Below are 14,252 nucleotides of genomic sequence, written 5' to 3' on the forward strand. Positions count from 1 at the left end.
TGCCCGATAAAAGGCTCTGGCAATTAGCCTACTCTTGTAGATCAGTCATTTCTTGCAGGCCACTAAACAGCTCAAATTCTGCTGGATTAAGAACATTTTTCTGCTCAAGCCGATCTTGTCAGTAATAAAAGGTATTTAATTCCAGTGTAGTGCATTTCTTTCCCTTTCCATGAATTAGGACCCAAATTCCACACTTTTAAAGCAGGCTTTAAACAGATCACATTCCCATTTCAATATCAGAAGGCTCATTCACAATCACTGAACATTCATACGATATTCTCAGCTAATGGGGGATGGTAAAAATAAGGGGGAAGGTTTTAGATGGTGAACCACTGACACAGAAAACACTAACACGAGACACAAGTGGAAACATTCATTCAGATTGTGCTTTTGAAGATGCATCTCTCCAGTTTTGTTCTAATGTTCCTCCTCCTTTCAAAAAGGGGATTTTCAAATAGCATCATCCCCAAGAGCAACATATCCAAATAACAAAAGACAGCTTTGTGCAAGCTTGACAATGTCTATTGTTTAAACGTCTGCTGAGGGACAGGAGGAGCTGTAGTTGCTGTGTAGTTAGAAATGTGATCAAGTGTCTCTAAGACAACATGGCAACTATAGGATTTCATTCTTTTTAACATGAAGTATTGAGGAACATGCACCATTCTTTCAGTACGATGTCATTGTCTAATGTATTTCTCATTCTAGACATATTCCACATGTAATTATTTAGTACACTTGGTTTTATAAATAATTTATTTTAAAGCAAAAAATACACTTACATTTACAAGTGCATAAATAAGAGATGCTTCTCATTGCCAGAAAATATCTGACACACCCATCAGAGCAGACAGATGATTAATGACAGAGGGCCTGTTTCTTCATGCTTGAAACATTTTAGTATTCTTACAGGACCAGAGTATACAGTACGATTCAATCAAAATAGTCCTCTATATCAATGTTTGGGTTGAGTAGCTCCTCTCCGTAGGGAGTCAGATCCATCTGGTTGAGTATCAGGTTCTCAAAGGTCTCCTCAAGGTCAGTTTCCCCGATCAGCACAGCTCCAACCATCCTACCTCCGCTGAGAATTACCTAGAGCATGAGCGCATGGTTAATCCAGGTAACAACAAATATTCGACACGTGATGTTTTCACTAGGGGCTGATGAGGTTATAATGATGACATGCGAGTTAGGATGTTCAGTTGATTGCCCTTTATATCTGCAAACCTGACCTAGTTACCAACTGCCTGACCTATCTGGAAAAAGAAGAGTCATAACAAACAGAATAACAGTGGCTCCTTTCAGTAGGCTACATACAATTAAATGTCAAAAATGTCTTAAAGCACCCAACAGTTTAAGCTCTTAAACAAACTAAATGTGTTCATTTAAGTGAATCATTCAATGATATTAACTAGACTGTAAAAAAAACTGATGCATGGACACAATAATTGTGATAATAATTAACTCCTTGTTATTCCCTTCATGATCACCTTGACATACTCCTGGCCTTTGGTGCAGCGTACCAGCAGCTCCTGGTTGAGCCCCAGGCCCTGCCCATTAAACTTTCCCAGCAGAACCACCTGTGAAATAACCAGCAAACAGGAGGTTTGTTTGAGTGCAAAGACAATATTACATTGCGATAATCTCAAATCAGTTATTAATCTAACATCTGTATTACCCCTGAAACCGGCTACTAATACCTTGTAGTTAAAGAATTTCGTGATGTGTGAGAAGAGTTCAAAGCAGAAGTCCAGTTCTATTGGCTCTGACAGGACATGTGATGCCATGCAGCGGCCTGCGTACCAGCCCATCTGACGAGCCTGTGTCCACAGTCGCATCTGCACATACATGTAACATACAGAAAAAAAACAATATCTGTTTATATTCTTTACAAATAAAATAGAGCAGCCACTCTCAGTGGAACTGAAACAAACATCTTTAATGGATGGCCTGAAATCAGAACATCTTGATTTTTTAAAGGGAGTTATATAATGCAGTATAATTGATGTAGATAGATAGATGTATATCCTTGCAGATAATTCCATACAGCATGAGGTCCTGGAGCTATGTAAAATGGAGTAAAGGCTTTTTAGTGCAAATTGAATGATAGGTGAAAGGATCAGTTTGGGAGTTATGAATCTTCTTCTGAAACTTCTATATTTTTTGGATGAACTGAAATGAATCCAATTGAATGATTCTGAACTAAGTTTTGGATTGTGTGTGATATTTAATTCATCCACTGAATCGTTTCAAGATGGCATCTTTACACCTCTTGTAGGTATTCCAAGGGGAAAGAGGACGTTAGTCAGTTAGACGAACAATAAAGAAGAAAAAAAATAGTGAAATTGTACACAGGTTGATGCAATGTTTTGTCGTTTAGTTCACCTGCTGCCACAGTTGGCTGTGTTCCCAGCATGCAGTGCACACATCCCCTGCAGCATACACATCTGGCTCCGACGTCATCATCTGGTCATCCACTTGCAGGCCCCCATCATCGGCCAGTGCAAACTGTTTAAAAAGAAAAAAGAAGCAACATATTAGTAATCTTTTTGTATAACGAAGAGGGATAAAACTATCTTAATCTGACATGTTAGATTTAATATTTAAACTTGTTTTTATTAGGTACATGCTGGAGAACTCAGTGAGAAAGGCTCATCTTCCCTCTAGTGACATCTGATACATTCACACCCAAGCGCAGAGACCTTTTTACAATTCTCTGTTGAACTATTAACAAACAGTAAAATGTTAGACTTTAAACATTTACCAGAACAGTAAGGATTTGTTTTTCTTGCAAGAGAAATCCACCAATGTATCTGCATTTACATTTTTAAAGTATCACCCATCCACTTTGCACAAATCTACAGACCTTAATATTTTACTTACAAAGACTAAAGTTAGGATTGAAGCCTGGGATAATGACTATTGTTTAGCAAAACATGAAACTTTAGGAACATGCACAAAAAGATTGACTCTCACAGTTGAGGCCCAATTTTCTCTTAGTTCTATCTACTTACATTGTTGCCATGAAGAAACGGCTCAGTGTTTGGTACGACACCTGTGGCACTGACCACAAAATCGCAACCAAATGTTTTGCCATTGGTTAACTTGATGTAAACTGGCCAGGATCCTTCTAAAAGGAGAGAAAAGTATGAGGAATAAGAGGCTGTGAGTGTGAAAAAGGAAGCGTTAAAGATAGGATGCAGTTCAAATCCTCATAAGCCAAGTTCACATCACCTTTCACACCACTGAGTTCTTGCTGCGGGGAATCAAGCAGCTCCTCAGGGGTGAAGATTTTCTCCACTTCACACTGGTATTCCAGAGTAACTTTGCGGCACACCTGAGCAAACACCAGATATACACCACAAATAGACTTCCCAGGCTGACTTCGTTCAAGGATATGCAAAGGAGACATTGGCAAAGATGCACACACTGTGTTACCTGCTCTGTTCCTTTAAGAACTATTCCTTCATGCCAGTCTGGACCGAGTGCACTGCCAGGCTGCGTAGAACTAGAACCATGTCCTCTTGAATTTCTTTCTGAAAACAGGACCATGTTGATAATGAAACAGATTTCGCTGTCGTATAAGAGATGAGACTAAATAAGCATCATATAAAGACCTGCTGTGAAGGTTTGGGCCGCTCCAGGTGCTGTTTCCTCTGTGGTGTAACGAGTTCTCTTACAGGGGACAGTTCTGTCTGGTTTGTCAGTTTCCAGTGATGGTATAAGGAATTGTGCTGCCCCAGAATCAAAGAAGGTGTTTCCTATGGCCTTGTCCTTGACAGCCCAGATCACCTCACAGCCTTCCACTTGAAACCTTTACAGAAAAGGTTTTTCAAAAAAAAAAAACAGAAACACACAAACAATGAACAAATGATCTGTTAAAGTGGGGGGCCATGGAAAATGAATGACTTCCACGTAGGCTTGACAATCGAAGAGCATAATACTTTCATTTGACACGAGAAATACAGAAAGTAGAAAATCATCATTTATGGACAAAAAAGTGACTTTTTAAAATCTAAGTGTTTGTGTGAGTATTTTGGTTTTAGTTTCTCACACTAATTCCAGGGCTATCCCTCCATTGCCGACCACAACAATTCTCTTTGCTTTGGATAACCGCTTCTGAAACTCCTGAAAAAAAAGACAAAGAAATGTGTAAAATATCAACGTGTTTCTGAGCAGGAAGCTTTTGTTCTGCCTGATTGTTAAAATGAGAAAAATGTACATGCACATTTGTTGGATAGATAACTGTCACTGCTGCAAAATGTTACTGTATGCACCTGCGCTTGTTTTTATTATATTTTACTGGAAAACAGTATCTTGCAACTGTTAGAAGGATGTAGTCAATAGCTTAAAAAAACACCTAGATATGGATTAAAAAACAAAAATAGGGTGTAATGGTGTCGTACCTGGGCGCTGTCTGTGTCCCTTATACCGAGCACATAAGAGTGTTGCTGGGTTAGGAGCTTGGGTCTGCCACCACTGCAGATACAGAGCTTTTCATAACCAAACACCCGGCCATCTGCAGTTTCAACCAACTGAAAATTATAAAAAAAAAAAAAAGACAGATGCTGTTTTTACAATGTGAGTACATACACAGTATCCTATCAGTGCAAAGACCACATGCTGCAGTATCTCCACAAGGTGGCAGTAGTAGACAACATATAATAATCAAAATAACTTGAAAACTGCAGAACTTAACTGCAATTTTAACACCATTTAAAAAATAATGTGCAGCTTGTGTAACTGAGAGACACAAGAATGTGTGATCAAATCTAGAACAGCACACAACCATCAATACCCAGCTAAATAACTACTCCTACTAACTACTTTATTTATATACACCATTACAGTTTTCAACTCTGGAAACAGCTGCTTACGTGTGATTCTGTGTTTAGTGATTTGACAGCAGAGTGGACGACAACCAGGTTGGGAAATTTCTCTTCCAAATCACTGGATGGTCTCTCCTCAACATCAAACTCTTCTAGAGTCTTGGAAACCTTGCCATAGAAGACAAAAGAAAAAAAATAAGATTGATAAGTGATTCGTTTTTTAAGCAGAATTATTAGAATTTGACAGGAGAATAAAAATACAATAAAAAATAAAGCATGTTTTTATATCCTTAGTGTTCAGTTTTGGTGAAATACACATAGTACGGTTTCTGTATGGAAGCAAAAGCAATCACACTCCTTGTGTCACAAGTATGTGTGTGTGTGAACATCATCATCCTGACCTGTTTGTAGTTTGTCACTGCCTTGATATGGGAACCTGCTGTAATCAGAGCGACGTCAGCTGACGGTATCTGAGCAGACAGCTGTCAATGAAGATGAACATTTATGTTAAAGACTTAACTACACACCATGCATAAGATTTTATCAATCAATCGTAAGCTTAATAGATTTTTTTCCCCCAATAGCCTTAACTAATAGTTAATCCATTCATTTCACCTGTTCAACACACGTAACACCCGCGATACCACCGCCAATTATTAGAAACCTAAATGTCCTCTCCTTTTTTTCTGCCATTTCTTTTTTTTTTTAAATCTCGTGCATTTGTTGTTTAGCAGGCAAAATGAGGCTAAGTTATCTTTGTCCTCTTTCTCTACTAGTGCACATTTACTAGTGGTTGTTAAAATTAGGATTGGGTTAAATGGCTTTTAAGTACTTCCAGCTGAAAAAATGTTTTACTTAGCACAAGAACATGGGGAACTGAAGTCACTTCCGTGTTTACAACAAACTACGGCAAGCAGGAGTATCTACGCGCAGGCGCACTTCGTCTCTGAGTGACTGGTCTCTTGCGTGTTCGAGCAAATTGTGTCTGAGACGTTTTAAAATCTATGAATAAAAAGACTACTCAAAAACGGGCGAAAAGATAATGTCCCCATTTAATGCTCGTGTCATTTTATTACTTTGTGCAGTCAATGCAGTTGTTGCGCTTGTCTGTTTTAAAGCAAATAAAGCGGATCAAGAAAATGGGCTTGCGTATTTCATTACAAAATGATGTTTACAGAGATAAACGTGGACATAACCATAGACTACGATGAGGATGTGTTAATAGACAAAATATAAATACATAATGACTACATAATTCCAAACGTTTGTACAATTAAAAGGATTTGGTTCAATTAGCCTACTATTTTATTGACCTTATATTTTTCCTATTTTTGTCACGTTTGCATTAACAGTTGCCTTTTGTATCCAGCTGCTTGTGTAAGTGGAATACAATATTCGAAAAATTGATTCAAACAATTGCATGGCTATTTTGTGTTGTAGCCGATGTTTCATGTAACCTATTTATCTACATTATGACTTAGGCTACATATATGTAAGTAATACATCTGTCAGAATTATATATAAGAAGCATTTAAACAAATTAAACAGAGTTGTTTAATCTGTTCCCTTACAATAGTTTGTGAATTAAAAGACCAAACACATGTTTGCAGTAAGAGTAGGTTACAGCACTGTTTTGAATTTTTGTGGCAGTGACACGCTCATGTTTATATTTGGACCACAACTGTAGCCTATCTTTAATGTCAGAGATTAATGTAGTCAAAGGGTCATGAATCAGACCTCAAATTTCATCAAAACATTAATATGCTGTCATCACTAAGGTGATAAACAACTCACCACTAAATAGCTGAAAAAAATCATTTTGGGATTTTGCATGGCGGCATGTATATAACTTGACATGAACCCCACTTAATGTAGGAGATAATGGCTGCATTTTTTTTATTCATCAGCAAAAGCAGGTACTTATTCAATTTTTGAAAAACCTTTTATGCTGATGTTAACCATGTAAGGGAGTATTGATGTTAGTATCTGAGATGATCAGGTCACTGCTAATCAAGAAGGGGTTAATGGTGTGCGTCATACTTCCCCTCTTCATTTTCACTGCATTTCCCTGAATAACCCTTTGCAACACATTACCATAACAAAAACTGTACTGTAACCACAATTCTGATATACTAATGGGAAACATGGTGTTTATTGAATAAAATGCAAATATTTTATAGATATATAAGTTACCCAGCTAGCTTTTATATGGTTTAAATCAATTGTGGGCTCCATAAACATGTTATTAAACCAATAATACTTTTGAAAGGATTTCAACCTTTTTAGAATTTCATAGAGCCAACCAAATACATTAAACACTAAATTAAATCATGGCATAGAGCATGCAGTGCAATATATAACCACTTATTTAGATATTAGACAGTAACAGAGATGTTCAAGCATGCAAAGGTCAAGACAGAGTTGTTCCTATAAGTGAGCAAAAACAGGATGGTAAGTAACACCGCCCAAAATCCAGCTAGATGGAGTAAATGGAGTTAGTTTAATGGAGTTAAATCAGTTAGGCTATGGAAGCTCAGGCAGCTATAGACATACAGAGATTGTAGGTAACTGCAAAATGGGCTTAGCTCGAGAAAACCATTGTGGAATAAAGCAAGTCCAAGAGATGGAAAGAGTCTGGTAGCTGAATAGGTTGACAAGAGAACGTTTTTCGACATACAAAGGCTGTGGCTCATGCTTAGTGGATAAACTCGAAAAATGTAAAGAAGAGGAAGCTATTGGAGGGACTTGTTGAGTGTGGATGATAGTCCTGTTAGAATCCTAATATGGGCTATACGATTTGCAACCATCACTCCAGAACCTTAAGCATGGGGTAAATGGAGACCTCTTATGGCCATTGTGTTCAGGAAAAGAATGGAGCCATTTAGTTTGTCAGTGAGGGAAAGAGATGCAAAGCAAGTCGAATTTTAAGTAGGTACCAGTCAGGCCTTTCAAAGAGGGCTAATGTTTGGGAGATGCAGTCAGATTTAGGTGGAAAACTTGTTGTGCCACAATAACAGTTTGTACTTGTACCTTGCCTGACACTATGTCATGGCCTGCGAGTCAGCAGATAGTTCATTTTATGGAACTCTAGGTGGACTCTGTGGAGGAGGCTTATGAAAGGAGTAATCTCAGAAGTGGGATGTGAAGGCTTCATAGCAAGACTAGCTGTTTTATTACTGGGAAAGTTGGGAGTGCAGGGAAAGAGTTTGCTTAAAGTAAGGGAGATTTCAGCTGAAGCCAGGCAGTTGATTTAAAAGGGAAAGAATAACAACATGACCTGCACAAACCAATCATTTTAGTAGATTTTATCGTCAGGACCTTTATTTGTTGTTTGTTGTATTCATTCTTTTTTGGAGCCTACAAGTGTGCCTATTTGAAGCAACGATTCAGTGTAAGAGATTTATTTAACAGTAAAAAAGACAGCAGGAGGATTTTTTTTGTTACTTTCGTGAGTACAGGGTGCGAGGGATGGCTGTGACTCATCACAACTCCTGCAGCATGTATGTTGCTGCAGAACCCCGATTTGCTTAGTTACTTCTGATGGTCTCACTACATAGCAGCCACTGCCGTCGCTGTGTGAAGTTGTGACTTTAAGCCGTCAGATGACTAATGCGCTATACAAGCTCAAGTCCATTTACAGGGTTGGATCAGCAAAACTATGATATTGCTGTGGTGCTTTTCCAACAGGGCTTTTTTCAAGATCAACGGAAAATTTAATTCAAGTTAAGTAGCTTTAATCACAACAATAACAGCAATTAGGTGTCTCAAATGTTAAATACATTAATGAAGCGTAACAGCTGGTATTGTCTGTCCATAATAATATGACATCTTATGAAGAAAGATAAGATGTCATGTCTAATAGTTCCACAAAATGACTCATGACACCTTAGCATTCAATAACTAAATGATTGTAGTTTCTTTGAGACATGTAGAAATCACATGAAATTATTGGATATTACAAACAGTTTAAATAGGAGAAGAAATCAAGGATGTAGACCCCTGCTTGCAAATGTTTTTATATGCAATAATGTGGCTGAAAACAAGTTTGCTCAAACTCTGTTTACACAACTTTATTATCAAAATCCAAATACATTTATTTGACGTGGATTTACACCTGTTTTCTTGTTGTTTTTTAACTTTTATTCATAGTTGATTTAACAACATGCCACAAATGTCCATTGCATTAACAGAGCCACAAAACACTCAAAAATACCAAAAAGAAAAAAACCTGTTTTATGGTTTAAATTAAAGGCACTGTTTCTTGGAATGTATGTAATGAAAATGAAAACCCTGTTCTTCATTTTACCCTTAGAGTCATCTTCACGAAAATGATTCTCATGATCATTGTTACACAAGCTGTCTGGTTATATCATCAGAGCCCTGGGGATGCTGGTGGAGCTTCCCCAGTCAGAGCTAGAGAGGCAGGTATCTGGGAGGCTGCCGCAGGTCCCTCTTGCCGTAGGTGGAAGATCCCACGTTGGTCGGCGCATAGACAGTACCAATAGTGTTACTGGATCGGACCAGGAAGTCTGCTAGCCTTTGAGTCACGCAGGTGGCTGTGTTGCACTTTCTCTTCTCTATGTGATGGCTGAGGGGATAAGAGAAAGCAATGAGAAGGCAGTAGCACTCATGGGTGGGATGAATTTGATGTGATGATGATTTAGAATTTGTGATTTCTGTAAATGCAGTTACCCATTCATAGCTGTGAGCCCTCTTTGAGGCCGTGTACCTATAAGGTCAAGAAAAGGGTTGGAAATTAGCCCCTCAGCTAGCCACCCATCACGCTTTGGAAAAGCACTTTCCTGCTCACTGGATGTGCTGGGACTGAAGTACCTGAATCACAGAGGGGAAAGGGTCAAACACTGAAAGCTGATGATACCTCCTTCAAAATCTATACCGGTTCCAGAAGTGAGAAGAAAAAGTGACCACTTAGTGCCAAATGAGTTGTACTTTGAATCACTTTACCACAGATAAGCACAATTGACTTCGAACCTCACACAGAACATTACAGATCCTCTTGTTGGACAATTTCCACAATATCCTGTATTGGTTTCCTGCCTCTTAAAACAATGTCATTTCAGATAGATCTGATCTGATGTGTTCAATGTTTCAGCTTATTGAAAGTCTGAACTAAACTACACACATAATCCTAGAACTGTCATAGACACACTAACAAGATCATTGCTCATATGATGTTTAATACATTTTACCTGTAGCTTGGGGCAGTGGTGACACAGCGCAGCAACACAAGCAGAACAAGGAGAAGCACAGGCACCCGCAGGTGATACATAGTGTTGGGTTATTACCTGAAACAAAACAGCCAATAGATGAAAATGTTATTTAATGTTACAGACAGCTCGGGCAATTTATAACTGCAGCTTCCCTTTTTTTATTTATTTGTGGTATTAAACTTTTTTTTTTTTTCAACCAATTGGTAGAACCTCACCAGACAAGCATCATCATGTTCGAATTTACACATAATTCAAACAATTCAATTGTGAAAAGAAGTGAACAAATTAGTGAAATGTAAATTGTCTAAAAAATGTTCAGAATTTCGAATCCGCTGGAAGGTAATTTAATTTATGTACACTGTCATTTAAAGTAAAGCTCATTAATCTAGACAACCAAACAACCAGCATCTACACAGTGCTATTTGCTCTGAAGATGGCTGCAAATACTATAATATTAATCATTTCAATAAAAACATTTATTTGTTGTTATGACAATCTTAATATTGTTAAAAAATAAGTCTACAAAATGAATCATTTCAAACATGTACAAATGAGAAGCTGGGAAAAAAATTATATTCATCTATTTGCTTCTGAATTGCATAAATGAAAACAGCTGCTTAATAATTTATTGTTACTTTGTTTCTGTCCTCTCACAGTTTTGACATCATATACTTGTAATCTCCCAGACAGCAACTGTTTTTTAATGGGTTTCACATAAATACTCTTTTTATTGTTCATATTTTCCTGATGCTGCCGGAAAGGTTGAATGTCCCATTTAGGATTTTTGTTGATTTTGCATGTTGTACCGGAGGGCATAGTATTGAAAATTGATAATGTTATTCTGCCCCTCTCATGTATGTAGATGGACAAAATGTTTGGAAAGCTCTCTAACTAAAGCTGTACAGTCAAACAGAGGAAGTTTTCCAAGTAAGCCTATGCAGACCTTAATTCATAGCATTCAATTAGTGAAGACATATTTACTGTAAAAGAAAAAAGAAAGAAACTCAGACCTCAAGAGAAATAGGGTACTTACTGTATTTCGTGTTCACCAGCAGCCAGCAGATCCCAGTTGTCAATGGAGCAGTCCAGGGTTTGTCAGACTGTCACACAAACTGACTGCAACAGTTATAGGCTCGTCCCCCAATCCACTTGTGACATCAGCTCCAAATATAGACTTGCATTATCATTGACACAGAATGGGGAGGTTGAAGAGGGGGAGGAGGGGTGTATGGGGATGTTCAACTACAACATATGTATGTTTTATACACGATTATTCTATATATATATATAAACTCTTTAGATGCAAAGATATGCAGGTTCTCACAAACACAAAAAGGCACACACACAACTTATGCGTACGTCATCATCCTCGTCATCGCCTTCGTCATCAGACATTCCTGCCATGATGGAAGTGACCCCCGTAAACCCACACAAGGGAGGGGTAGGCTGTCTTTTTATTTACCTTGAGACAAAGTTGAAGGTCGTTAAACTCTGGCCTTGCTTCCTCCCCCTGGGATTCATGGCCGATAAATAATAAATGTGTGGATGAATTTTCATTTATAATTAATCGTGTCTCATTATTTTGAAGGGAGATGTCACAACAACAAAAAAGAAAGTTGTAGTTAATGGCGCGATGGTAAAACTTAAGAACAGCACTTTACAAGTGCATGACGTGCAACTCTGATGAGTATGAGAGTCCGTAAGTGATAACATCATCATCAAAGTTTCCTGATAGTGTTTATTTCTCTGTAACCTAAAAGCTCCTATTATCATTGCATTATCTTATGAAACACTATGCGAATGACTGGTTCATGACCAAGTGAATCAACGACCTTGATTTAAATGTGACGGGCTTTAATTGGTGCCTTTACATAAACTTTCTGAGCTAAGTCACACCCATTTCAATTGTTAAGTAATCAATACACTATCTGCTGTAAAAAAACGTTGGTTTACGTGCCCATTTAATTTACTCCCTTTATTTAATTAATGCAAACATGTTCTTATTTTATTTTATTTTATTATTTTTATGCTATTGACGCTGTTCATATTTCCTGTTCCCTGTTTTTGAGCAGCTGTAACACCCACATTTCCCCCATTGGGGGATCAATAAAGTTGATCCTTATCTCAATCCTTATCCTTACTCTTACCAACAGGTAGCCATGAAATTCTCTGCAGAATTAGAAAAAAATGGGCTTTTCATGGATTTATGGATTCCATTAAAGCAGTTACCATGGTGGAAAGAAGGTATGCTCATAAAAGGGTATTATCAGAGTATGCAAGAGAATAATGTGTTCAATTAAATGATCACCAGGACCTTGTTCCTGACAAACATTAGTGTGTGTCTATAAAGATCATGCCACAGTTGCTGTAAGGAGAAGCCACCACAGGCTGCTGGTAAGTGATGGTGGTTTTCACTAAGGCTCTGAGCTAATAGAGAGATTTAGTGCAGTCCTAATGGACATGTAACACCCCCAAACCCACAAAGTCCCAACTAACACCTCCCTGCATTTACTGTAAGCTTCCAAAGACAACCAGCAGATGAAGAGACTGATATGAAATGTTTCCGGTTCCTATATGTGGATAACAATTTAAACACACACTTTGATTGCCCAGCAGATCAACACATAATATAACTGTGTATAAAGGTGATGGAAAACTTGATTTTTTTTTTACATGCTCAACAGGCTTTGCCAGTAAATGAAATAATCTTATTCAAAAAAACACATCCAGGTTGAAAAAAAAAATAATTTATTAAATATAAATTCACCTATTAAATATTTAACAACTCTAGCTGATTTGAAAGAATGTTAGAAAGGTTAATATGCATAATCATGACAGAAAGGACAGTTAGGCAGTAACAGCAGAGATAAGAGAGTAAGGTAGAAAAAGAGAAGAGAGTGGGTGATATGTGTAGGATTTTAAGTCTATTTTTACAAGCTTAAGTCTTGGGAAACATGTCCCTTGATTCACTCTGTCATCTTGTCCTTCTTTGGTAATTTTCTCAAGCCAGGTAGAACAAGGGTGGCAGCTAAATTTCCTGATCTCATCCATATAAGAATGACGCGAACACCACAACTTATCCTCAGTTAACACTAAGTTAAGTGAACCTCTGCACCTTTGAGCTTAGGGTCATTACATCATTCTTGTTTTATAAAAGGAAGGGCAGCTTTGTTTTTAATTCTCAATTCAGGGCTTTGAGCTTGAAAACTTGAAAACACAAGCAATGTATGGCTTTATTAGTTTTTCCTCAATCATATGGAAGCATACATGGACAATCAAAAGTTTTCACTTAATTTAATGCAGGAAATTTGCTCATGCCAATTGAAGTTGTGGATCTCTGGCCTGTGTGTGTCCAAGCTTGCATAATTCCCAACATAAAGGACCGGTACATGTTTTTGCAAAACTGAAAAAACTGAAACAACAGACATTTTAATGAATAACAGCCCATTATTCGGAGAGAGAGACCTTCACACAAACATGTAACTGGTGTGTTCTGTTTGTGGCCTGTGAAGTCCCAAAAATGTATGCCATCATTAACAGCTGATCGACCAGTTCTTTGCTAACTTGCATATGAAGATTAGTGAGAGCATAGTTGGAAATGCTGTTTTATCAGACAACTTTTGATCATGAATACAAATGTGTAAATTATACAACTGATGTCTGTGAACATAAGGTACTTTTAACATTCGGAAGACTTGCAGCTCATATCATGCTTCTGGTGTGTTTCCTATTTGTCAAGTCCAAAAGCTTGTTGCAGCATAGAATTGTGATCCAACTTGTGTTATTGGCGGTAAAAAAAAAAATCAGTGTTTGACAGAAAAGGTTCAAAGAAAGAGTAACTGAGACGACTGAGTAATATCCATATTTGCAACATTGAATGTTCTTATCAATTATTGTTAAAATAAATATGGATAAAAGAATAATAGAGTAGAGTAATTCTCTAACTGTTCAGTTCCTGTCTGCCCCTCTAAGCCAAATGCCTTTATTTAAACAAATTCTTCTGCTATCACAGCCTTTTTTGGTTGACGATAGTTTTCATTAGCATCATCATTTGCATCCAAAAAACAATGCAGCATGCACCCTTGGGTCCATTTCTGGAGTGTGAGCACTGCGTATTCACAGTATCACAGGACCACTGCAAGATCACACGGAAGTAAAAATGAAAATTTAAAAGTAAAACGTTGCTTTGTTTGTT

At 37.6% G+C, this 14,252-nt stretch overlaps 2 protein-coding genes across 2 annotated transcripts; both read right to left on the reverse strand.

Moving 5' to 3' along the window:
- Positions 1-113: 113 nt before the first annotated feature.
- Positions 114-5,751, reverse strand: pyroxd1 (pyridine nucleotide-disulphide oxidoreductase domain 1). Its single transcript, XM_079335446.1, has 13 exons — positions 5,442-5,751; positions 5,228-5,308; positions 4,875-4,994; positions 4,404-4,532; positions 4,052-4,125; positions 3,615-3,811; positions 3,436-3,533; positions 3,232-3,334; positions 3,012-3,127; positions 2,383-2,505; positions 1,698-1,835; positions 1,488-1,577; positions 114-1,089 (listed from the first exon to the last, which is right to left on the reverse strand). Exons 1-13 carry the CDS (start codon positions 5,517-5,519, stop codon positions 931-933), a joined length of 1,506 nt encoding a protein of 501 aa, XP_079191572.1. The 5' UTR covers positions 5,520-5,751; the 3' UTR covers positions 114-930.
- Positions 5,752-8,881: 3,130 nt separating this feature from the next.
- iapp (islet amyloid polypeptide) lies at positions 8,882-11,151 on the reverse strand. Its single transcript, XM_079335526.1, has 4 exons — positions 11,091-11,151; positions 10,037-10,132; positions 9,519-9,659; positions 8,882-9,414 (listed from the first exon to the last, which is right to left on the reverse strand). The coding sequence occupies exons 2-4, from the start codon at positions 10,114-10,116 to the stop codon at positions 9,240-9,242; spliced, it is 396 nt and encodes a 131-aa protein (XP_079191652.1). The 5' UTR covers positions 10,117-10,132; positions 11,091-11,151; the 3' UTR covers positions 8,882-9,239.
- Between the last annotated feature and the right edge of the window lie 3,101 nt (positions 11,152-14,252).

The sequence above is a fragment of the Symphodus melops genome (genome assembly GCF_947650265.1).
Source record: "Symphodus melops genome assembly, chromosome: 22".
Lineage (NCBI taxonomy): Eukaryota > Metazoa > Chordata > Actinopteri > Labriformes > Labridae > Symphodus > Symphodus melops.

Excerpts from the sequence above, each read along its gene's own strand:
- pyroxd1 (XM_079335446.1), bottom strand. The coding sequence starts at position 5,519 with ATGGCAGAAAAAAAGGAGAGGACATTTAGGTTTCTAATAATTGGCGGT. Across the intron at positions 4,126-4,403 it reads GGGACACAGACAGCGCCCAG|GAGTTTCAGAAGCGGTTATC; the intron begins GTACGACACCAT and ends CTTTTTTTTCAG. Across the intron at positions 3,812-4,051 it reads GGGATAGCCCTGGAATTAGT|GTTTCAAGTGGAAGGCTGTG; the intron begins GTGAGAAACTAA and ends TTTTCTGTAAAG.
- iapp (XM_079335526.1), bottom strand. The coding sequence starts at position 10,116 with ATGTATCACCTGCGGGTGCCTGTGCTTCTCCTTGTTCTGCTTGTGTTG. Across the intron at positions 9,660-10,036 it reads ACCACTGCCCCAAGCTACAG|GTACTTCAGTCCCAGCACAT; the intron begins GTAAAATGTATT and ends TCTGTGATTCAG. Across the intron at positions 9,415-9,518 it reads GGGCTCACAGCTATGAATGG|CCATCACATAGAGAAGAGAA; the intron begins GTAACTGCATTT and ends TTATCCCCTCAG.